Raw genomic sequence first — 25,517 nt, forward strand, 5'->3', positions numbered from 1 at the left:
TCATACTTGGCCAATATCCATTATTAAAGCCCTGCTGCTTTATGCACTTTCTTAGGCACATGAGGATAAACCACCGGCTGTCTATACAGCTATCTATGCAAATAGAAAACTCGAGAGATAAATGCGTTAAACAATTACTAGCACTGCCAATTAGGTGCAAACGAGAACCTTTGAATAAATGCTACGCTCTACATGACTACAAGATCTAGTTCTTCAATGCCAATCCCCATCCTGGGACCACCACTGCTCCAACCATGTTGTGTATTTGACTAGTTAAGGAACCTTTTACAAATGATCATGGAGAAACATGTTCGGAAACTAAAATCAAACAAAAGGTTAAAAATCATGCGTGATTCAACAAGGGAAAAAAAATATACATCATTATTCATTAACAACTTATTAAATTGCACATAAGCTCAATGGCATACACATAATATATAGCTAAGAGTGATTCTATAGATATTCCCATATTTTGTTTACACCACACAATCATGTGTATGCATGTGAATAGTGAGTGACCTTGGAAAATAAAGATTACACGTCTCTAGCATAACATCACAGTGTGAATTACAAGAAAGAAGCTACAAAAATTACAACCAATGTCATGATTAAAACAAGCCACGTGATGACAGAGAATGTGTCGAGATTTCCTTCTCCAATTTCCCTCTCGCCAAACATCACCACACACTGCCATTCTGATTTCCGGAGAGTTGCTCCATCATAGCCGATGACCATAATTCATAACATCCAGAAACAAGTGTGGAAAATGAAAAAGAGTACTAGATTACTAATGAAGGAAATTTAAGACCCTTTCATAATCCATAAACATAGTAGTGACAGTAATTAACATCATACTAATGTGTATAATAAACCAAGTTAAAGCCCTCATCAAATGGTATTTCATTTTCTCGGTCATCTTATCTTCAGCCTCTGACAGCAAGCAACGAAGGTATAGCAGACAAGTTTGGTGTGGCATTCTTATCATTGGCGTCTCTAATAATATCCCTTCTATTGTCTTTAGAAGAGGGTTTGCTGGTAAAAGCTCTCATAGGACTAGCAAATGCCCAACCCCAACTTCTACCCCTGCTATGAGAGAGTGCAACACTCGCTGACTTCCCATTCACAGCATCATCAGCAGAAGAAACCCAATAAGAAGAAGACGAAGACGATGAAGAAGACGAAGTCATCATGAACCCACCAAACAACCCTCCACACCGAACCCTTTCCTTCATGCAATGGTGGTGGTGGTGATGGTGATGATCCCCGCCACGGTTCATGGCAGCGCCACCAGCTGATACCTTAGGCTTACCTTCACGCTGAGACTCCACCCTCCTGAGAGTGCAATCTCCGAACCCAGTGGAAATTCTCTCGAAGAAATCACCAGAGAAACTCCTGCTACCACACCCAACAGATCTAGATCTCGAAACCTTGCGCTCAAGAGAGGAAGCAGACGCAGAAGCAGAAGCAGTGGTGTGGGTATTGGGGCTGTTATCCTCTTCCACAACAATGTCACTCTTTCTCCCCAGGGAAGAACCTGAACAGCACTTATCCTTAAGCTTGGCAGAAGCAGTAGCGTTAATAGCTGAGATCCTTGGTGTGCCATTGCTGTCCCTGAAGCTCTTCGAGTTGAGTTTCTTGGATGATTTGGAAGAGAGATAGAGAAAGGACCAAAACCCGTTTCTTTTCCTGGGACTGAAATCTTCAATGACTATGTCGTCATCGTCAGCGTCAACCAAGGAGTGTCCTCTTCTGGGTGTGGCGGTGGATTTGCTGCGCTTGAGAATGATATCAGAGTTTACCCCCGAAGCTGATGAAGTGTTAGCAGAGGGTGAAGGCTTCTTCTTCTTCTTCTTGGCAGAGAGAAAAGGGAGGCGAGTTCTGCGCGTGTAGTATTCATGATAATGGGCATGGGTTGCATTTTTGTTGACAGAGAGGGAAAGAGAAGAGGAAGAGGAAGCAGGGGGTGCCGTGGAAGCGATGGAAGAGGAAGGGCGAGTGGTGGAAGAAGGAGCAATGTCGGATCTGAAAGAGGGGGAAGAGGAAGAAGAGGAAGAAGCACGAATAGGAAGAGGGAAAGAAGAGGAAACGAGTTTTCCAAGCTTCTCTTGAAGGCAAAAGGCACAGATCCCACCTGGGTTGTTTCTAAAAGGATGGTCACTGCATTGCATTCCATCTCCCATGTCATGATCCTCGCCAACGCCAACACCAACACCAACCCTTCCTCCTCCTTTGACCCCTCCTTCCATCATCTGGATCATGCAAATATTTCTGTTTGGGGCGCTACCCCTGGCTGGAGCGAAAAGAGAGTGAGAGAGACAGAGAGAGGGAACAGATGGTCAGAGGGTGTAATTGAGTGAGGGAAAAAGAAATAAGAAAATTGCATTGAAAAAAGCATAGAGTGAGAGAGTGTGTAGGGTAGTGGAACAGGGGAGACTCCCCAGGAGCACGTGGAAGCCTGACTTGGTGATGTATTAAAAGAGTGAAAGAGACAAGCGAAGAGAAGCCCCTATGAATATTATTATTTCAGACCTATCTATCTATCTATTTCTATATTGCATTGCATTGCACCAGTGAGTGAGTGAATGAGTGAGTGAGTGAGTGAGCGAGCGAGCGAGCGAGAGAGTGCCACCCCAAACAATACTGTCTATATAAGACAGTCCTCGCTCCAGAATTTGCAGACCTATTTTCTTCGTCTTCAGAAATTCCAAGAACAAAACCGTCTCTCTGCCCAGATTCCTTCTCACCCTCTCTGCATTCCATTGCAACACAAAACCTTTATCTTTACCACCCCCGCTCAGGTTACTCTCTTTATTTAGACATTCAAAAATAACTAAATCTAATTTTTACCTCAATTTAAGTACTTATTAATAATCAATTATTAAAAAATATTCATTGCACTTTAAAATTTTAATATAAAAATATATTTTTCTTCTACGTACTTAACTTCAATCTTAACAAAATTTTAAAAAAATAAATTTTCAAATATATATAATATCACAAATGATAAAACATTTCTATATAATAAATTTTTATTGTATACAATTTTTTATCAAGTGTACCATCATACAAATTAAAGAAATATATCCAAACTTACTACCAAGTTCATGTCCGGTTATAAATTCTATAATCACACCAATGTATAATATCTGAAGTCTAAAGCAACTAACGTTGAGATTGAAGATCAGCTTAGATTGACAGCGAAATTACGAGTGAATTGGCTGCCCTGTAATTGTTGGAGTTCAAGTACTTGCAATTTCAAGAAAATCCAAAAGCAAGGGACAAAGGTTAAGGGCATCATCGTCATAATGATCAAAATGAGGAGATTTTGCTTTTAGTCGTCCTGTGTGAATCATTATCAGTATGATGATGAATACTAATATGGGAAGAAAAATCTTGATCCTTTGCACCATAATAAATTTCGCATTATTAAGGGTTATGAAAAAGTAAGGAACAGTGGGAAATCCTTAATTGCATGAAGATCAACTCCTCCACCAATCAACGCAGGACTTCCATATCCTACTACATCCATAATTTTGTTTACACTTTTTCACTTTCTTTGCTGATACGACATCTCTAATAAACTATCAGTCTCATGGCCATGGAAGCTCTGGCTAACATTAACATAACGGATCGAAAACGTCCACCACTCAAATTAATTGATATCATTAACCTTTTTTTTTATTAAATTGTTTTTAAATAATCACTAAGTGTTCTATTACCGATAAATCAAGTGCGAAGAGCATATCAACCTTCACATAAATTGCTCAAAAGTAATTTAGATGTTATATTTTGTGTCTACCTGGGTGAGCATTAATAAATTCAAATTTAGATTATCTTCATTTTAATTAAAAGTGAAATATTTTATTTTATTTTTTGTCAATACACGATGATTGGATTTTTTTCATAAATTTTTGCTTTTATTATTATCGTGATTTTGGATGCAGAAGGGTTTTCAGTGTCAAACATGGCGTTTGTGCTTCTTAACAGGATTATAAAAGCTCCTACGCTTTTCCAAACACAAGCTTCATCCATCACAAAGTCGAGAGTCGTAATATAGAAAGAAATTTATCAACTGGTTTCTAAAAGTTTAGACGAAAAAACGGTATCTAGTGTCTATACATCAATAGTTTTTTAAGGAAGGACAGCTATTCTAAGGGATGGAGTCATGTTCAAAAAGCTAGCTTCATAAAGTTGAAAAATCCATGAATGGAAGTGGAAAAGGAGGACCCCAAAATTTTGTGTAGAGGGTGCATATAGATGAGGCATTTCAAATAATCATAGGAAAGAGGAGACAAGAAAAAGAAGATCGTGTGCTAGCTATTCATATTAAACTAGCATGGTATATTTAGACTTGAATATATTCTTAACTATTGTATTTTTGTAAGATTTTATATTTTATTTCTATGTTTTCTTAATAAAAACATGTCAATAAAAAAATCAATATTAATAGTTACAAACAAATAAATAAATAAATAAACTATAGTTAAAAATTTATAAAAATGAAATAATTAAAACCAAAATTTAAATTTTTATTATTATAACTCGTGACATAACCATTGTACAAGCAAGCAAATTTTTACACAAAAAAAAGGCATTGTTTAAATGATTTTTCGTAAAAGTATTAGTAGAGAACAAATAAATGATGAATAACTATTTTTATAAATTAAATTTTGTTTATTTTTTAGAATTTTTATAAATATCTTTTCAAAAACATAAGTTGTAACAGTTTATTTTAAATTAACAAATATTTATTTTATTCTATTTTTCTTCTACAAATATTTACATAAAAAGATTATTTAAGCTGAGCCACAATCATATTCTATACTTTGTAGTACTGCTGTTATTCAAATTTTTTAGTATTTTCTAAATTAGTCACTTTTGAAAAAAAAATGTGTCAAATTAAACAGTAAAATAAATTGATTTGAAGAGTTTATGCACCGTGTAAAGTCCAATTTTTTGTAAGAGGTCGTGTATTTTTCTTGCTACATACAATTTGCAAGCCTGATTTTGTTTATTTATCAAAACATTAAAAAAAAAAAAAAGAGTTCTATTAGTATTTTTCTTATTTAGTATAGTCGCGTTTTTTTAAGAGGGTAGCCACTGCAATGACTTACACAAGACCAATTAAATTTGATTGTTTTAAAATTTTAACAATTTTGATTTTCCATCAATTTCTTTTACCTAAAACTCTTAAATTATTATTTTTTATACTTTTCATTGTAGTACTCAGAATAATAATATTATTAACTTATGAATATTTATCACTTATTAAGTCCAAAGATAAAATAAAATAAAAATAAAGATTCATATATATTTTTTTAAATGACAAATAAAAGAAATGTCAGAAAGATGAATGGGTAGCTATACATATATGTTCACCTTCCAGTTGTTTATATATCTTATAACAATATTAAATAATCCTTTTTGGAATTAAATTAATTTTACAAAAGCGTGTTGAACAATTCCTTTATAAAAAGGAAAAAGGGTATATAATAAGTTTATGGTTCTTGGTCAAAATGGCTGGTCCTTGAAGTAGTATCCTAATAGAAGAATCTTCTGGTCACTATACGGAACCAAACAATGAACTAATAATTTAGTTTAAAAGGCAAAACACTAAAATAATAATTGAATGAATGAATTAAGAAATAAAATGGGTATCATGGAGATCCACGCAGTAGCTTGTCTGTTGTGAGAGTTCCCCGTGAAGCCAAGTGGAAATGAGGTTAGATGGGCGAATTTTTCTGTTTAACCAAATGCAAGTTGGACAGTTTGGACTCTCTTCCTTTCCCTTTATTTGATTCTAATGTTGTCTTCCCAAATCCACATGATATCTGATTGAAAGGTTACTCTCACTCAAGTTACGATGTGTCCCCATCTATGGATTTTTCTTCTATTCAATCTTTCAATGCTCCTTCACTTCACAGTCCCTACCTTTCTCTTTTCATTCCAGTTCCAGATATGCTTAGAACATAAATAACTTCACCATGCCATTTCATCTTACGCTTCTTACAATTTTAACTGCAAAGTTTTTCACACCTTCTACAAGTTATAATATAAAATCTACTGGCGAAATTGATTTTATCGTGATAAATATTTATTTAATAAAACAGAGCTTTTTTTTAAATATGATAAGGCACAAGAATATCTTAAAAGTAATTGCATCGTGTACATGTAACTTTTCTACTTAACATTACCTTTACTAAAACATAGGATAGTAGACCTGAAAGATTAAGATAATGGTGATCCTTAAGGACAAAAAACGATGAATAATTATTGACATGGATGTTGGGTCTTTACAGGTCCAGGTTATTACTAATATGGCTCTACATGTTGGTTGAGCGGACAGGTCACACAAAGCTTGTCTACCCGAAGAGAAAGAAAGGAGCAAGTTTTTATTTCCTTTATAATGCAAAGAATTATTAAGGTACTTTGAAAGCCAGCATTATATGTTATTCCAAAGGGAGAAGTATACTGTTGTTCTATAGTGATTTTGACATTTATTGAGTACAATAAACAAGTGCAAAAGAACAGATTAGGGGAACATCTCATGCCTCAGATCACATGATTGGAACCACAAAAATGTTTTACGGCAATGCTTAGTACACGTCCAAAACAATTATTGGTCCCTATTAGTTAATTGCATCAAATTGTACATCGAAAAAAGTATTACTTGTATATGTCAGTGTCACTTTAGTCTCAAGATATTTTTTTTTTCTTAGATCAAATTCGACTTATAAATACCCATATGACATGTCTAAGAATACTGCTGCTTATGTGAATTTTTTATGTGATAACTATCTATTTTTTACTAAAATTTTATCATTTTATGTATATTATAAGTACTTTCTTAGCATCCCTTCATTTATTATGACAACCTCACCCACTGGTCAAAACTATTATGAAGAATTTTTAAGAATCTTTTATTATCACAATTTGTCGTCACGTTTTCGGTAAATATTTCAATAGGGAACATAGAATTAGGATTGCAAGAATAAAAACAAGTCTTAGTAAAATGTAACACAAACATTTATAATTAATTGAATTACTGTCATGAATATTATAAGAATATTTTAAAATGCTTTATCTTGCATGCGATATCTACTCGTAATTTTGAATAGTTAAAAAAAGACAATGAATGAATATAATGAAAATATAGTAATTAGTATTTTTACTAAGCAACATAACCCAAACTTAACTAAAGTAGTTCGGTTTAAATTAGCTGATGATATTTCGAAACATCAAACCGAAGCACACTTGTTGAATTTTTGTTTTTTTTTACACCAGATTTAACTCATAAATATCCATACAAAATGTTTACAAAAATTTTTACTTATATAATTTTATTTAGATTCAAATATATTTATAGTATCAACATTTTGGAAGATTTTATTCTATATTTTTTTATTTTCTTAATTTTTAAATTAATTATTTTTGGTCTCTCTTATCAATATGATGCAATAAAAATTAACATAAGATATTCAATATCTTAGTTAATCATGTCATGAGTTAAGAGTAAAAATATTGAATTTAAATAAGTTATGAAGTAAAATACATTTTAAGTAACTAAAATCAAAACATCACAAAAATACAAGAATAAAAAGGCATTTAATCCAACTTTTTACATTTTAAATATACAAAATATTTTTCAATTTATTTTACACTAGCAGTATAATAAATATACTTTGAGAAAAACAACTAAATGTTTTACAAGATAGTTAATTACCTTAATCGATTCATTGGATGATATAATAATATAAAAGTGTATTATGATTGCCAGAAAAAATTTATGTCACCGATAAATTAAAGTTTCATTTATAAAAAATAAGAAATAAAATGTTGAAAGCGCATTGAACGCACTTTGGCGACGAGTTATTAAATTGTGCTGAAAATTAAGTATGGGCTCGCGAAAAGCGCAAGTATAGGGAGGAGTTGTACCTTTGGGGAACAATCGTATTAAAAGTTTACCCAAAAATGCAGCAAAAGAAACGTGCATTTCATTTCGATATGCTTGCTAGCCTCACCAGTTCAACACAACACATTCCCAGTTCGCCAAGTAGATTTTGCTTTAAGATTTTTAAAGTTCGTTGATTTCAAATTTCTGTAGAATCAATTTTAAAAGATCATTTCAGTTATATTTAAGTATTTAAAATTATTATTTTTATTAAATATAAATATTTATTAAATTTTATAATATTTAGTATGATAAATATATTATTTTTAAATGTTTAAACTCAATTTTAACCGTAAATTAAACAAACACTAAATATCGAATATTATAAAAAAAATTGTTCTTTATTTACAGAAGTTCGATTTACCTTTGAAGAATTAAAGTATTTTTACTGTTCACTATTCATATTTTGTCTATAATAATAATATTATTATTATTAAAATATTGATTAAGAAATTAATAAATAAATGGTTATTAAAAATTTATTTTTTAAGTACATTAATAATATTTTTTTAATATTTAATTAAAATACTGATTTACATTTATTTAATAAAATTATCCCGCTTTAACTTCAAAGTTGTTATATGTCAAAAGAGTTTGCATGATCAGACCTCAGTTGATACATTGCGGTGACTGCAAATCACTCCAATGCAGAGTTTATGTATAGTAGTCAACTTAACTTGTATGAGTCAATATTTTTATAGTAAAATATATCCAAATAGACTTAGGGTTTATTTAATTACTCAAATAGACTTATATACCGTATATGAAATTTGGTCACTAAAATTCAATTATCAGGAAATTAAATTTTGAGTTGCCTTTTTTTCATTTTTAATTTTATTTTATGTTTTTATATAATTAATAAAATATTGTTATTTAAATTATATTTATATTTTGTTAAAATAAATATTTATAATATGTTATTTTAATAAATATTTATAAATATTTTGTTAGTTATATATAATAAAATAAGTTTTATTATTTGAATTATTTATATTTTTATATTATTTACAAATGAATAAAAATAAAAATAATATTAATTTTAAATGTTTTTTAAATTTATTTGACATATTTAAGATAATAAATAATATTTTTACAAAAAAATAATAATTAAATTTTAGAAACTAATTAAAATAATTAAATAATAAGTAAATTATTTTAGATAATTTTTAAAAATTAATCAAAATATTTAAATAATAAGTATATTATTTTAGATAATAATGTTAATACTTAAATTATTTATACTTAAAGAATAATAATTATATTTTAAAATTAAATAAATATATTAAATATTATTCTGTTTATTTATTTATTTAAATATATAATTTTGACTTAGTATTATTTTCAAATATTAGTATGATAAAATGATATTTTAAATAAAAATTTTATTTTAATTAAATTAATTTTTTTTAAATGACATTATTTAATATTATAATTTTTAATACCTTAAATCCTAAAATTTTACTATTCTAATTTTTAATAAATTTTATTTGAGAATAAAGAAATAAAATATTAAATTATAAGTTAATTATTTATACTTTAGACAAATATTCTGAAATTAACATTTTTATATTACTAATGTAACAGTGATGAAGACAAAGTATATTAATAAAGATGATAACAAATTCATAACAACATTAATAATTAACTATCTCTGTAATGGTGGCCAGTTTCACAATGAGAGCGACGTCTATGACGTGGTGGGTTTCGTCGTTATGGTTGTTGCTCTACAATTTCAAGATGAACTTGTAGAGGATTTGCATCATCATGAAGGTCTAGTTGTTGGAATGCATTTGATGAATTACTAGGTTCATTAGTAAGTTTGTGCTGAAGATGGAGTTGTAAAATCAATTTCAAATAAATTTGTAAGAAAATCCTCCAATGTTATTGCAAATAAATATCTCGTGTTAATTATGTTTGCTTCTGACGTAATGTTTGGAGGAATTGATGTAGTCTCGTAGTACAACAGTGTGGAAGTCGTACCGATTTCAAATGTGCTGGTAGTCCCTAGTTGTTGGGCGTTCTTCCTTGGATGTTGTAGTTGTGGTGGCATAGACAGGAAATAGATGGAATTGGTAATGTACCATTCCATGTATTCTTGTGTGTGTGACACAATAGGCCTTGCATTGAATGACATGTTATTGTCAGCTCACATCTGTTGTTCTATATCTCAATCCATTGGGCATATTTTGTAACACAATTTTCATCCTATCTTCCTCTCATGTCAAATTTGTGGAGGTCGTTCAAATTATTCGGTGGAAAAAGAACTTCTTGGAAGAGACGAAACTATCATTCAACAATTGCAAAACAAAGGATGACGGTACATGAAATTTACAGCTGGACATCTCCGTATGCTTCTGTGGGTATTGATGTTTGCAAGTCTTGATATGACGCCCATAAAAATTACAAATAAATTTAACTTTGTTACTTAAGATGAAGTGTAAAGAAGAATTACCTTATTAGCTTGAATGTGATCAAACATTGATCTGTACCCCACAACATCATTGTGAGGTTTATTTCGAAAGTTTAGTATTCTACCTCCGCTCCATTTGCACACAAGAGGGTATGTTGGTGGATTACTAGAAATTGGAGCAATATGACATGCGATACTATGCCTAGGATATTAATAGTGATGAACAACCACTCATTGTTTTGTTACTAACTTCTATGTAAAATTTACCATTCCTCCAATGAAGGTGTGTTCATTTTGCTTCCAGAATAACATTTTTAATAATGGGAACAAAGATAGAGAGAAACAAAGAACAAAAATATATGCAAGTTTGAATTAAAACGTGTGACTTTAGATGAACATATTTATAGATAAACTTTGGTACGAGAGAGTAGCCTTGGAATCTATGAGAAATCAGTATCTCTTGGTCTGCGTTACTGAGAAGTCATTATCTCTTGGGATCACAAATGATTTCTCAAACCATTTGTAAAATTATTGAGATTGATCCATCCACACCCATCGTAACTATCTTAGCCCACAAAAAGTCTACAATGGGTTACACAATCAGCTATAGAAAGGAATGGATGGAGAAACAACATGCCATTGAAATTATCTTTGAAAATTGGGATGAGTTATACCATAAGTTACCTAAACAGTTGCTTGCAATTTGGACTTCATCTAGAAATTGAGTACACAATCGCCAGCATACAAGGGTGGCTTGCTTGACGAGGGAAATGTGTTCTTCAAGAGGTTGTTTTGGACCTTTAAGCCATACATTGATGATTTTGCCTTCTGTAAACCAATTTTTCAAGTGGATGAAACATTTTTGTATGCCAAATACAAAGGGACTTTATTAATGGCAGTTGCGCAAGACGGTCGCAACAACATAATTTCCATTGCTTTTGCTGTGATTGAAGGTGAAACTAGAGTTGCATGGTTCTTTTTTAAAAAAAACTTAAGGAAGTATGTAACCTCACAAGAGCAATTGTGCCTCATTTCGGATCGTCATGAGGTCATAAGAAATGCATACTCCAGAAATGAAAGTGGTTGGACAGAAAATAATTTTGTCCATGTCTATTGTATTAGACACATTGCACAAAACTTCACGTGACGATTCAAAAATGCTGTACTGAAGAAATATGTAGTCAATATGGGCAATTTTAATTTTTTACGTACTCTATATTATCATTAATATTTTATATAATTGTTTAGCTAGTTATATTAATTTAATTTATAATATTATTTTCAGCATATGGGATGACTAAACTGAGATTCTTTTACTATTATAACATAGTAAAAGATAATAATCTTGAAGCTATACAATGGTTATACAATATTCAAAGGGAAAAATGGACACTAGCATGGGACAACGGACAATGCTGGAGACACATGACAACAAACCTAGCAGAGTCAATCAATTTAGTCTTGAAGAAAATCAGAAACCTACCAATTTGCTCCATAGTCATGGCAATATACATCCTTTGCAATAAGTTCTTCATTGACAGAAGCAGGGAAGTAGATGCAATGATTAATGATGGACATATGTACTCGAAGGTTGCAACTAAAGCAATTCAAGATACACAGTCAAAGGCGAACATTCATAAAATCATCACCTTTGACAAAATTAGCACTAGATTTTTAGTCGAAGAAATGCAACATCCGACAGAAATTCAACTCGTAGGAAGATTTACAGTATTGTTAGATGAAATGTGGTGTGATTGTGACAAGTTTCAAAAAGTTCACATCCCATGCTTGCATGTACTTGCTTCATGCTTACACACGCACCACAACTTTGATATCTACATATCTCTTATGTATATCTTACAACAAGTTTCTAAGGTATATGAAGGTCACTTTAGAGAACTTAAACACGAAGACTATTGACCATCTTACACGAGCCTAACTTTGTGTCCAAATCTATAACTGAAAAGAACTTCAAAGGGTCGACCTAAGTCATAAGAATATATATGGACATTAAAGAACAACAAAGTCGAACAAAAAATTATTCTTATTATCACATTCCTGGTCACAAAAAAAAAATATATCCAAATATCGCTTAAGCTTATAGTTCTCGCCATTGATTTATGCTGTTGTTATTATTTTAAAATTTTCTTAATGTCATTTTTAATTTTATGAATCTCATTACAACTTTTAAATTTTTAGTATTTGTAATTTATATTAAATCTATAATTATATATATAATATATCTACATAATATTATTTAATTATGTTTATTAATATTAATAACATATTTTTTAAAATAAATAATTATGTATAAATTTTAATAAAGATTAATATCTCAAAATAAATAAATAAAATGGTTATTATTTAATACTTGTATTAATTTTATAAATATATAAAATTAAATAAATTATTATTATAATTTTTATTTTTTAAAAATATAATATTAAATAACTGAAAATATAATTTCAGAATATAATATTAATATTATTTTTAAAAAATAAAAATTATATTAAATAATATAATAAGAAAAACAAAAAATAATTTATTATCTTAAATTTGTCAAATAATTTGTAAAAAATATTTAAATTAATATTATTATTATTTTTATTCATTTTTAAATAATATAAAAATATAAACATAATTTAAATAATAAAACTTATTTTATTATATATAATAACAAAATATTTATAAATATTTATTAGAATAGCATATTAGAAATATTTATTTTAACAAAATATAAATATATAAATATAATTTTAATAATAATATTTATTTCAGTATATAAAAACATAAAATAAAATTAAAAAACGTAAAAAAAAGGCAACTCAGAATTTAATTTTCTGGAAATCGAATTTTGGTGGCCAAATTTCATCTACAAGATATAAATTTATTTGGATAATTAAATAGAACCTGGTATATATATATATATATATATAATTTTACTGTAAAAATTGCAAGTGAGATTTTACAATAAAAAAATACTGTTAAATAAGTCAGGTTGGATTAACCTACAAAATGAGGTAGTTCATGAAAGTTGTAATGGCTTGCAAGTTGATCTGTTAACCTGCATACTTGCATCATGTTGGGCCTCCTCCATTTCTTTTTCAACCTCATTATTGACGTAGATTGGACTATTATTTAGTTATCAAATTCAATCATCAAGGTTTCACTGTATATTTATTAAAATTTGTTTATTATATTTTTTTATCTCTAATGCTATAAAAAATTAATATTTTCAAATGCTCAATTTTAAAGAAGGCCATATTAAACAATAAACGTGCACTATAAACAAATAGATAACTTGTAAAGAAAGTCAAAATGGACCGTAAAACAAGCTAGAGAGTGGTCAATTATACATGACCATTGCCATACACAACGATTATTAATTATTATTAAGTACTTCCTTCAGCTCTTTGAAACAACTATTAGTATTTTTTATCTTAATTATAAAAATTAAATCTATTACTTGCTATTTTTTTATATCCTCATTTATTATAATATTAATATTATTAGAATACTTATTATTCATATAAATAAATATATTCAGTGATTTAATACATAATTGACTGATTTAATCGTTTAATACTATAAATATTTTTAAAATGCATAACGAATTCATAATATTTTAGTTTATTAATTCGAATGAATAGGTTATATATATATATATATATATATATATATATATATATATATATATATATATATATATATATATATATATACAAGACCAAAAAATATATTAATGACTCAACTCAACTTATTTGTTGGATTACCAATATTCCTATTACCCGTGATCGGCAGCATTGCAACGGTAAAATTATGAGGAAACATACGAAGAAGAAATTATACTCCACATTCCAACGCCGCCTACCCGATAACCATGTTTTTAAGCCAACTCTACATTTTCATCGTCCATGCTAATAACAATGAACACAGACAAAGGCCGTAAAGAAGAAACAGCTATACCTAAAGTTAAAATACCTTTATTTTGATCAAACAATTTAATTCTGCTACACCCAAGTATTTTATATGGTACATTACTTAGCTCTTTCTCAAGTCACAACTATATTCCTACCGTTTGAAAGAAGATATACGGGGAAGGGAAAATTCAATCAAGTAAAACATTATAATCGACTTATTTCTTACAACCGGGACTTCGATTGCTCCACAGACGCACTCTGCAATAGAACAGTGCAAATTTCATTAGAGGGCAATACCAAGGGCAAAAGATCGTTTATTTAGTATTGCAATCATCTATTGGGAAAGTGATACAATTTGGGTATTACGACAAAGACAGCTTCGTCATGTTTTCTTAGTTGTATTCAAAAGGTCTCACCTGAAGCCATTATTATTTTAAACTAACATGTAGATTCATCATACACAGAAGGAAAACGTTGGAATTTTTTTTTGTGATTCTGTACTTTAAAAAAAAAAAAAAAAAAAAACTCTTTTTTTAAGTCAGAAAAATCAGAACACCTTCAAGATGAAAAGTTAAGGCCAGAATGAATCCTGGATTATTGGAGTCCAAAGAGAAAAAAAATACTAAATGCATAGCAGTCTTGGTTATTTGCTGAAGTGCATAATCTGATTTAAGGATTCAATCATTTACCACCTCTAGTATAAGAAGACAAATTAAGGCTTGTTTTCAGAGCGATTTGGGCACGTGAATTCTAATTGTTAGAAGTTTAAAGCAGTTCAATAGATGGAAATAAAAGAACATAGGTTACCCACCAGAGGAATTCCTTTGGCAGCTCTTGCAGCCAAGTAGGCACATGGCTTGAAGAATTCTCCATACAACTCTGACCATTTCTCCAATCTTGAATATATGTATTTGGATCCCAGAGAGTCAGCCCAGAATATGATACCCCCCCTGATGAAATCAATACCAAAATTTAGGACAAGTACAGAATTTTGGGAATTGTGCCAAACAACTAACAAAACAAACCTGTAAGGTGGAAAACCCATGCCCATGACAGAAGAAATGTCGAGATCTGCTGCCTTGACTGCAATACCTTCATCAAGGACCCGACAAGCCTCATTCACCACAGGAAAGAATATCATCTCTATGATGTCCTTTTCTTGTAATTTGACAAGCTGTCCAGGTTCAGATCCACAACATCAGATCCAGAGCAATTAATGATAAAACTTAACTTTAATCTTGTTTCCTCACTGGCCCACAAATACGGTATGAATTAGAAAGGGAAAAAAGGACCTTAGGATCAACGGAGACATTAGAAAAGTTCCTAGACTTCTCAATATAGTTCTTCAATTCAGGATCAGGACTGGCCTTACGTTTATCATCATACAAATAAAACCCTTTGCGAGTTGTTTCACCTGTTACAGCACATGTTAAACAAAGATTGTCAGCAAATTAGTTTAGTAGAATACAGCAAAGCATTTCGTACGTACTTAAGTAAACATATTCCACATAAATATCTTATTAGAATTCCAATTGAGGCAGAGTTTATCTTTACCAGCTCGCTTATCTTCTTGCAGAAGTGGAATAAGCATTGATTTATAAGTACGCTCTGGAAAATTTTCAATAAATTGCATGCCAGTAGCAATCGCCACGCCAAAGCCAACGAGATCAGCCAATCTACATTAATAAATATGTAACAATCACACTCTTTAAGAATTAGCTGAGAATATCAATAACTTATCCAAGCATTAATACCTGAAAGGCCCCATGGGCATACCAAATTTGGTTATTACTTTATCAATTTGATAAACATCTGCTCCACGTTCCACAAGCAAGAGACCTGCTTGTGTATAGGGGAAGAACATCCTATTAACGGCAAATCCTGTGCAGTTTCCAACCACCACTGGAGTCTTCCTTATCTTCCTTGAAATATCTAGTAAGTCAACAACCACTTGGGGAGAGGTCTGCTTGGTACGTACAATTTCTAAAAGTGGCATAACATGTGCAGGACTGCAAAAGCAAAAGTCATATTTTTAGATTAGAAAGACGGGGCAGGGAAAAAGAAATTTCCAAAATACTAGATATCACCTGAAGAAATGGGCTCCAACAATTCGATCTCGAGACTTGGTCTTCTCTCCAATCAGATTCAAGTCAATTGTGGAAGTGTTACTTGCAAGTATACAGTGAGGTGGACAATACTTTTCAAGATCAGCAAAGATCTGTTGCTTTAAGGAAACATTCTCAATAACAGCCTGTCCAGACATCAAATACCAGAAGTTTATAATTTTCCCAAGCATTAGATAACATGCAACCATGATTTCAAAGTCAATAAAGAAATACATTTTGGGGTTCATTGTACAACCTCTATCACCAAGTCCACATCTCTGAAGCTTTCATAGTCAAGAGTGCCTTGGAGAAGAGAGAAGGCCTTTTCGAAATTTTCCTGAGTCATTCTACCTTTCTTAACACGACTCTGTAAATTTGCTGCATAACAGAGAAAAACACAACATAAGAATAACATCACTTATTTCATAATTAAGGGTGAGGTACGAGTCCAACCTACAAGAATTTGTTCTCACCTTTAATCCTATTTATACCAGCATCCAAGAATTTCTCATTTACTTCTTTCAAGATGACAGGGTAGTTACTAAGAATTAAAGCTGTTGCTATTCCAGAGCCCATTAGTCCACCACCAAGGATGGCAACCTTCTTAATATGTCTTGGAATCAAACCACGATCGGTAACTCCAGGTACCTGTTCATGTCAAGAGGTACTAAGAAATTCATATCCACAAAATTTATTCAAAATGTTTCAGTACTCTACATCAATTATCAACTAAATACATGCCAAATTTAGTCCTTTGGCCATAATTATCATATATAACCATTTGGACTTAGCTCACATGGTAAGGATGAAATTATCACAAAACTCGTTCCCATGTGTATATATAATTTGACTTTGAAGTAAATACAGACAGAGAGAAACCAAATTGAAACTTTAAAAGATAGAAGAGCAACAAAGAATTGTAGCTTGGTTGACAAACTGAGCTCCAAATGGGTATACTTCTTCTGTAGTAAAGGGACTTGAAACCTACACCAAGTACCATGTGGCTAAAGCGAAGCTGAGATTAAAGTATGGACTAATTCCACTTCCAAAGGGAATGGAAACAACACATAGTATTATTTATAACAAATAAATAGGAGAAAAAAGAGAATAGAAGAATATTTCTTTTCAAAACTTTCCTTAAATTCAATGAAACATTTACAAGATTCTATATAAAAGTTTATATTATTTTTTAAGCTATAATAATAACACTTTCTTTTTCTCAATAACAAGTTTCCTAACTTGGAAGGGGAAAAATAACGGTAAAATTAAGACATAAAACTTCAACACACCTTGGATGTTCCTCTTTGAGCAAAAAAAATGTGAACTAAACTCTTGCAAGTATCAGACCGTACAAGCCCTTCAAATGCTTCAGCTTCCTTCAAAGATCAAACACAATGTCACACACATTTCTGCAACAGAAATATGAAAGGGAAAAAGCATACCAGAGACAGATAACAACCTTCCAGAGTCCAGCACGGGGACCAGCAACTATGCCCGCTTCAATAACATCAATGCAAACCAAAGGATGATGAAGATTAAGAGCCCGTTTTTGAGTCTGAGCACGTGCAAATTTCAAAATCTCTCTCGCTTCCCCAAGGGGTTCTATTTTGTCAGTCTTGTAAAGACTAGCAATCCATGGTCGGCGGCGGCTCAAGATATCCAAGGCCCATTGGCGTGCAGTGTTCACCAACTCATCAGGTGACACCAAACCATCTACGAGCCCCAAACTAAAAGCTTCCTTCCCTTTAACCGGTTTTGAAGTCTTCATTTTTTTAAAAAACGTAAAGAAATTAATAAAAATTCACTAGAAGTCACAACTCTTAAACATTTTCTGTAAAAAAGAATGCAATCCCACTCAAAGTGGAGACTTGAACTGCTAATGTTCTGTCTAACAAAATTTAAACATAGAATTGTCAATGCACTGTTTGAATGACCGCCAATCATGAGTTTTAATACACCATTTTTTCTTATCAGTTCTTCACATTGAACATAAATGCAAAGTAATAAAAAGGAAGCAGAAAAGGTAGTATACCAGCATCATCTCAAGTGCCTTTGTCAAACCAACAAGACGAGGAAGTCGCTGTGTTCCTAAGACAATTTACATCTCCAGGTTAACAATATTAAACAGGGAAAAAAAAAGGAATCTGGACAATAAGACACACTTTTACTTTTGGTCTAAGTTCTAACTCCTTTTCTTTATAACCTTATTCTAGGCCTACCTAATACACAAACTAAGGTATTAAACCAAACTTGTAGTAAATAAATAATCTCATTAAAAACACAAAAAACTTAAACTTCAAATTGGTTTCCTATATAACTCTTGTCACTCCATGTCCAATAACAATGATTGTAAATATGTTTTCTAAACAGGGAATAATAAAAAAACATTAAGTATAGAGATTCATTCAATTTGAATCGATACACATAATATAAGTTTTTGAAAATAGAGAGGAATCAGTTACTACCTCCAAATCCAGGAATTATTCCAAGCTGAAGTTCAGGCAAACCTAGTTGAGCAGTTGGGGTGGATAACCGAGCATTGCATGCCTATGTGAGAAAGAATTGGTAATATTTAGTAAAAAATTAAAAAGAGTTTTTTCCTTAACAGTTAGTAATGCATACCATTGCAACCTCTAAGCCCCCACCCAAGGCAAGGCCATCAATGGCTGCAACAGATGGCTTCCTTGCAGCTGAAAAAAAAGTGAACAGATTCAACATAGCACAAAATGAAAAATGAATTGTGGATAAAGAATTTGATAGAAATCATACCTTCTATAGTGTCAGTGATGATTTCTACAGATATCAAACCAGGTATTGGACGCTCTATATGAGGGGAGGGCAAGGTGTTAGAAAAGGAATATGAACATAACAATATTAGAAAGATGCCCTGGAAAAAATTGAAAATACCTTTTGCCTCTTGAAGACCAGAAAATGCACTAATATCAAAACCTCCAGAAAATTTTCCCTTTGCACCTATTAAGGCAACGTAAGATTCAGTTATGATGCTGCAGCTATAAGCTAGTGGAGCAATAATTATCTTTGGTGAAGCCCAAAGCCAGCCAGCTGTTTTTCTTTTCCCTCGTGTTGTTCTTAATAGATCATTGATCGTAGTTCTTTACAGTTTAAACTTGTAAATGTCATAACAATATCGTATGAGTTAGTCTAGTTGAGGAAATAGGATGACTACTCCAGCAAGTTTGAAAGATATCATTGCTATTAAAGTTTGTAAGACAGGATTACTCAAAACAAATGCAAACTTTGAAGCTGGTTCGAAGACCTTTCAGTTTGATTGCTGATAAATACTTCATTATTTCATTAGATAATTTCCTAAGTTGCCATGCTCACATGATGGCTGGGGATTCAGGTAATCAGTTATAGGCTCAAGTGGGGGTTATCTATGACAATCTCCTCTTCTTATTCCAAAGTTCAAGATTTAAATTTTTCCCTTGGAATAAATGGGTTCTCAGAAGTTTATTATTTTTCACCATCCACCACCAAACCATGGTACTGCTTTAAACATCAAATCCTATATAATTACTAAGTCTATCTTGTTAAATTGAAACAAACTTAAGTTCCGTCCTTTCCCAATTATTTGAACAATCTCCAAGCTTAAAAGCTGTTTAATTCAAAAGCACACAGCAATACCTGTAACAACAATTGCCTGGACATCATCTCTCCGCAAAGCCTGATCAAAACTCTCCTTTAAACTGCGCAACACTAGAGAAAGACAGGAAGACCGATGAGCAACATAGTGTAATCTTAAGTAACAGAAAATGATCCAGAAAAATCTGGACAAGGAAACATCAAGGTGTCACAACATACACATACTGTTATATTAACCTGAATTTTCATACTACACCAGCTCAAAGATTGGGGAACAGGAAAAGAGAAAGCCAAAATGCAATCACCCAACAATAAATGACAGAACCAATTGAAATAAACTGTGATTTATTTTAGCTAAAATCTGTTAGAAGAAGATAAAGTGTGAAACACACGCATTCAGTGCCACCTCATTCATCGAACAAATAAAATTTCACCGCATAATTCCAATCAAGCTCGTGACCATCTGAGTTTCCATTACCAATGGATGGCAATGAGGAAATGGTCAAATAATGTTAGTCCTTATTGCTTAAATTTCACCGAGCAATATCAATACCGTTATATACAGATTTAAAACAAGAAAAGAAAAAATAGAACATTTGCGAAGATAAAAAATAAAATAAAATTGGGCATGCCATGAAGGAGGGGAAAGAAGAAAAAGGGTTATACCATCAAAGGACAGAGAATTGACGGGAGGGTTGATGATGGTGATGATGGCAACCCCGTCAGATCCAACCTCCATGAGCGTGCGTCCTTTGCTACCCATTATGCGATGCGATTGTTTTGGTTTTCAGAAAATCAACTACGAAGAAGAAAGAGGAGGAGGTGTCGTAAACGGAGTGTTCTACTATTCACGATCCTTCATAAGAAAGACTAAGCTTCAAATAAGGAGCAATAAATAGATCATACCATTATCATGTCGTATTATAGATTTATAATATATTTATATTTATATTTATGTATTACATTATGTTCTTATTTATGCTCCTATCTGCAGGTCCTGGTAGCTGTCCAACCGTAATTATCCATTGTCGATTTTTGTCTCTACTCGCCTTTTGTTTTTCGGTAAATTACTCAGCTATTAATCAATATTCTATTATTATTTAGTATTGTATATATTGCAAATGTCTTTATATTGTGATTTTAACTTTTTAAATGTTATTTTTATTATTATATTAAATTTCATTATTTCGTTTCAAAACTTAATTATTTATATTATGAAAATCAATATTTTTATTTTTAAGAATGTTATTTTTCTTAAATCATTTTTTTTTTACTTAAACTAAATTATCCAAGTGTATAATGTAATACGATGCCTGTACTGACTAGTTATTGTTTAACTTCATTTGCTCTAAATCTTGTTTAAATTTGGAAATTTTTTTATTAATAGTTTTCATATTTAATGTTTATAACAATAATAAAATATTGTTTCATATAAAAATTTAAATAAAAGTAGATATTTTCTTGATTATTAAAACATAATTTTCTTCTTGTACAACCAATGTGGTATCGAATTTAAATTTTATTTTCTGATCCAGATTAAATGTTTATCCTATATCAAAAAAGGTCAAAGGAATCCTTTTTAAAAAAAATATTAACTTTTAAATTTCTACAAACTTAAGTTTTATTTAATAGATGCTTTTTTTAACGTTTGTTTTGTTCTATACGGTTAATATATATTTATATATAATTAATTTTATTTTATATAATTAAATTTAAAGATATATAATTTTGAATGAAATCAACTGTTGATTAATTTTCATTGTGTTTTTTTTAATATACATTAAAACAAATATTTGATACAAATAGAAAAAAATTTATACCCTGTAATTAATATTTTGGTTGAAAGTTTATATAATATATAATTAACTAATTATACTATAATTATTTGATAAAGTAAATTATACAACAAGAAAAACATGTTAAAGGACTAAAAAAAATGTAATATTATAATTAGATATTTTTCATTTTATTTGTTGTTTTATCATCAATAATTTCAGTGAATAACTACTTATTGATTAAATAATTCTTTTTAATATCAGCTAATCATTTTAAAAAAATTATGAGTGAACAGAGTAGTAATTATAATTTTTTTATGAGTATAAACTAATAAAAGTGTTGATAATGAAAATAAAATAAGATAATAATAACAATTTAATAAGATAAACAGTAATTGAAGTAATCTTTTGCAAATAATATTCTAAAAACAAAAAAATTAAATTATTTTACTATTTATCAAATAATTTAAACAGCTTATGATAAAAATTATTAAATAATTTATAAATTTGTGCCATCAAAAACATAATTATAGATAAGATTTTCTATAATACAGGGTCTCGCGTTCAACATTTCATAAATACATGATATAGTTTCATGTTGTATTTTTCGTGACAGTATTATAAGGTATTTTTATATATACACAGTTAAAATGAAAATATTACAATATTAATTTTGACATGTTAATTTAATTCCCTTATATCATGCAAAATATTTATAATTCTTAGCCTTTTGTTTTACAAACTAATACTCTGAAACGATGTTAATTATATTTTAATATTTTTTTCACGTGGATCATATATTAAGAAAATTTTCTAATCATTATCATGCTTATCGTGTTCCCGTTACGGCTTGCCAACTCAGTATTGATTTTATAGGCACAAAATTATATGTATATATTTTTTAAGATAATGATATTTAATTGTTTTAAAATATAAATTTTGCAGAATATAACATGTTTTGATTATCTTGGAATTAAATGTTTTTTATATTTTTAAAAAATCAAGTGTATTTGTAATTTTATTTAATATTTTTTGTAAAACATTAAAAAATTTAATAGAATTATATTGTAAAAAAATGTAACAATATAACTATCTCCGAAATAAAAATCGTTGTATTGTATTAAAATAATTATTATCTAATAATTTAAAAATGATGGTTAAAAAATAACACCAAAACACGTTGTTAATATATTTTGACGTTAAGATATTTCCTAACTTTCAAATGAACTTCGTGAAATATCACTCTATTCAATCTTTTTATAATGTATTTGAAATAGTTCACATAGAATTCACAAAAATAGTTTATACTTTTACAAGCTTTCAATTTTAATTTTTTTTATTGTAATTTACTTTAATTAAACTCATGATTAAATTTTTGTTATCAATTTTCATATAAAAATTCAATTAAATTTATTAATTTGATATAAAAAAACTAAATTTAAAATATATAATTATGTCTAAGCAGTTATAATAATATTTGTATAATTTTTATATTATAATTTAATTTATTTAATTCAATACATAGTTTTATTTTAAATATATTATTATTATTAATGATTATTTGAATTCAAATTTAATGTTAAAATTAATAATAATATTTAATAAATAAATACAAAATTGCTAAATAGACTCATATTAATTTTTTAATATGGATACAAGATGAAAATTTTATATATAATATTTTTAATAAAAATGTATTATATACAACCTTTTTTTATCTCATAAAATATTACATAAATAAAAATATCCTTATATCAGATGTCACTGCCAAAAAAAGGAAATAATGGATGAGATATGGTATGGGTTACCTGTGAGATTGATATTTTCAAGGTTTGCGGTTCCCGACACTAACGAATATTCTTCTTTTTTTTTTTCAGATAAAATAAACAGGCCGTGTAAGATGGGCCTTAGGAAGTGGAATGTCATGCTAAGCCTTTTAGGGTATTTTAATCGCTGACAAAAGAAAAATAGTGCTATTTTCATTTTTAATATCATGGAGATTATTTTTCAAAAATTACATTTTACAAGTGATTTGGTATCTTTCAAAAAATAAATTTCAAAAGTCATTTATAAACTATTTCTTATTATATATCATCTGAAAATTAGATTTCAAAATTTATTTACATTTTTAAAATTAATTTTACGGAAGACATTAAATATATTTTTTAAAAGTAAAATTCAGAATAACGTAAATAATAATAAAAATAATGTGTAAATAGCAACTATCCTCTACGACTTTTGATAAAAGAAACACTATCGACGATAAAATATATATGTTTCTCTAACTACTGCTGATGTGGAATGGTACTTGCAAAAGGCACTCCGATGCTGAAGTCAGGATTCGGTTCTAAACAATAAATGCTATTTAATAATGAGAAGTCAACCCCTTACTGTATTTTCTACCTTCCTTTTATAGGCATTATATTAGGCTGATGGGCCTGCTGAGTCAACCTTTATACTTTGGCTCATTTTTCTGATTTAAATAATATTTTGATTATTACCCTTAATTGAGTTAATTATTTTTTAATCATGACGAGGGGTATCCGGCCTATTATGCCGAATAGGTACTCGGTTTCCTTTTCTTACAAGTGGGACCGAGTTGATCTTTATCAAGTACAATACATACTGCTGTTTCAGCACTCCTAATTTAGAAATTTAAGAACGTTTTTTTTTATTTATTAAAAAATAGTTTGAAATATATACAAAAAATATCAATAACATAATTTAATAAAAGCCTTTTTACTTTAAATTTATTAGTTATCTGAACATTTTGTTATTATATTACCCTCCTTTCTCATTTGTCAAATACTTAAATTTAACAGTTTTTTGGCCAAACAAAATATCATTCAACCAATTCTGAAATCACATATAAATGTCTGCATTTACACAGTCAAAACGTCCCTTTACCAATTTTATAAACATATAATCGTATCTTTGGGTTTGTTAGGTATAAAATAGTAAATCATTAAAATTAGAAAATTATTAACTTTAATATTCAATACTGAGTTAATGTGATTTTAATGTAACGAGTGCAATGGTTGTTAATAAAAATTTATTATGTTTAAATAATTAAATTTAGTTTTAATTTTTTAAAAATTCTTATAATTTATATTTCAAGTTGTCAAAGCAACAAGTTAAGGTAAATAAACATTCAAGATAAGTAATTTATAAATAAATAAAAAAATCCATAAAATAAAACTTGAGGTTTTAATTTAAATGTGATATTTAGTCTATTTTATATGATTTATTTGTGACTAATTGATAAATGTCTTTTATATTTAGGAGAGCTTCACACACCTTACATTGAAATTGTGTTTGGAACATGAGTATTGGAGGATAAATTTTGCCAACGAAGAAAGATCACGACGAGAAAAGTAAAGTTTCACTTGTTTGGAGAAATTGACATTATTTTTTTCGTACATGAAGAAATGATCAATGAAAGGAATGAAAATGTGAAGCTTAAATTTGATCTGTTTTTGTGACATGTTACGTACGTTTGGACAACCATCCACGAATCCTAGCTAGCATCTATGTCCCATACAAAAATAGTCCCACAAATTGCGACAATGCCACATAGCCATTTTGTCTTGTATTGGAGCTTTTTGGGGGGTTATTAGAAGCTATTAGGATCATGTTTTTTTTTAAAGAAGACTGTGTAAGGACATATTTGTACTCTACTAACTTTGTTTTATCTCTTGTTTTTTACTGTTCTACTCAGTTGAACGCGAGGAAAAAAATGTGTTTTTTTTTTTT

The 25,517-nt window shown here is 29.7% G+C and overlaps 2 protein-coding genes across 3 annotated transcripts; both read right to left on the reverse strand.

Moving 5' to 3' along the window:
* Nucleotides 1-923: 923 nt before the first annotated feature.
* LOC113848291 (vitellogenin-2-like) lies at nucleotides 924-2,192 on the reverse strand. Its single transcript, XM_027477746.1, has 3 exons — nucleotides 2,024-2,192; nucleotides 1,633-1,963; nucleotides 924-1,554 (listed from the first exon to the last, which is right to left on the reverse strand). Exons 1-3 carry the CDS (start codon nucleotides 2,178-2,180, stop codon nucleotides 924-926), a joined length of 1,119 nt encoding a protein of 372 aa, XP_027333547.1. The 5' UTR covers nucleotides 2,181-2,192.
* A 12,117-nt stretch (nucleotides 2,193-14,309) lies between these two features.
* On the reverse strand, nucleotides 14,310-20,937 carry LOC113846185 (peroxisomal fatty acid beta-oxidation multifunctional protein MFP2). 2 transcript variants are annotated; one of them, XM_027474166.1, is made up of 18 exons: nucleotides 20,656-20,937; nucleotides 20,032-20,103; nucleotides 19,294-19,359; nucleotides 19,156-19,209; nucleotides 19,009-19,076; nucleotides 18,852-18,933; nucleotides 18,419-18,474; nucleotides 17,846-18,148; nucleotides 17,676-17,762; nucleotides 16,860-17,034; nucleotides 16,643-16,764; nucleotides 16,369-16,532; nucleotides 16,036-16,290; nucleotides 15,836-15,957; nucleotides 15,574-15,695; nucleotides 15,307-15,455; nucleotides 15,093-15,231; nucleotides 14,310-14,539 (listed from the first exon to the last, which is right to left on the reverse strand). In XM_027474166.1, the coding sequence occupies exons 1-18, from the start codon at nucleotides 20,750-20,752 to the stop codon at nucleotides 14,504-14,506; spliced, it is 2,169 nt and encodes a 722-aa protein (XP_027329967.1). In that variant the 5' UTR covers nucleotides 20,753-20,937; the 3' UTR covers nucleotides 14,310-14,503. The 2 variants fall into 2 exon arrangements, with proteins under 2 accessions (XP_027329967.1, XP_027329968.1); XM_027474167.1 differs by having other exon boundaries at nucleotides 19,156-19,215; nucleotides 19,297-19,359; nucleotides 20,656-20,824.
* Nucleotides 20,938-25,517: the final 4,580 nt, after the last annotated feature.

This window comes from Abrus precatorius, unplaced genomic scaffold, assembly GCF_003935025.1.
Source record: "Abrus precatorius isolate BTA unplaced genomic scaffold, Abrus_2018 Scaffold8, whole genome shotgun sequence".
Taxonomy (NCBI): Eukaryota; Viridiplantae; Streptophyta; class Magnoliopsida; order Fabales; family Fabaceae; genus Abrus; species Abrus precatorius.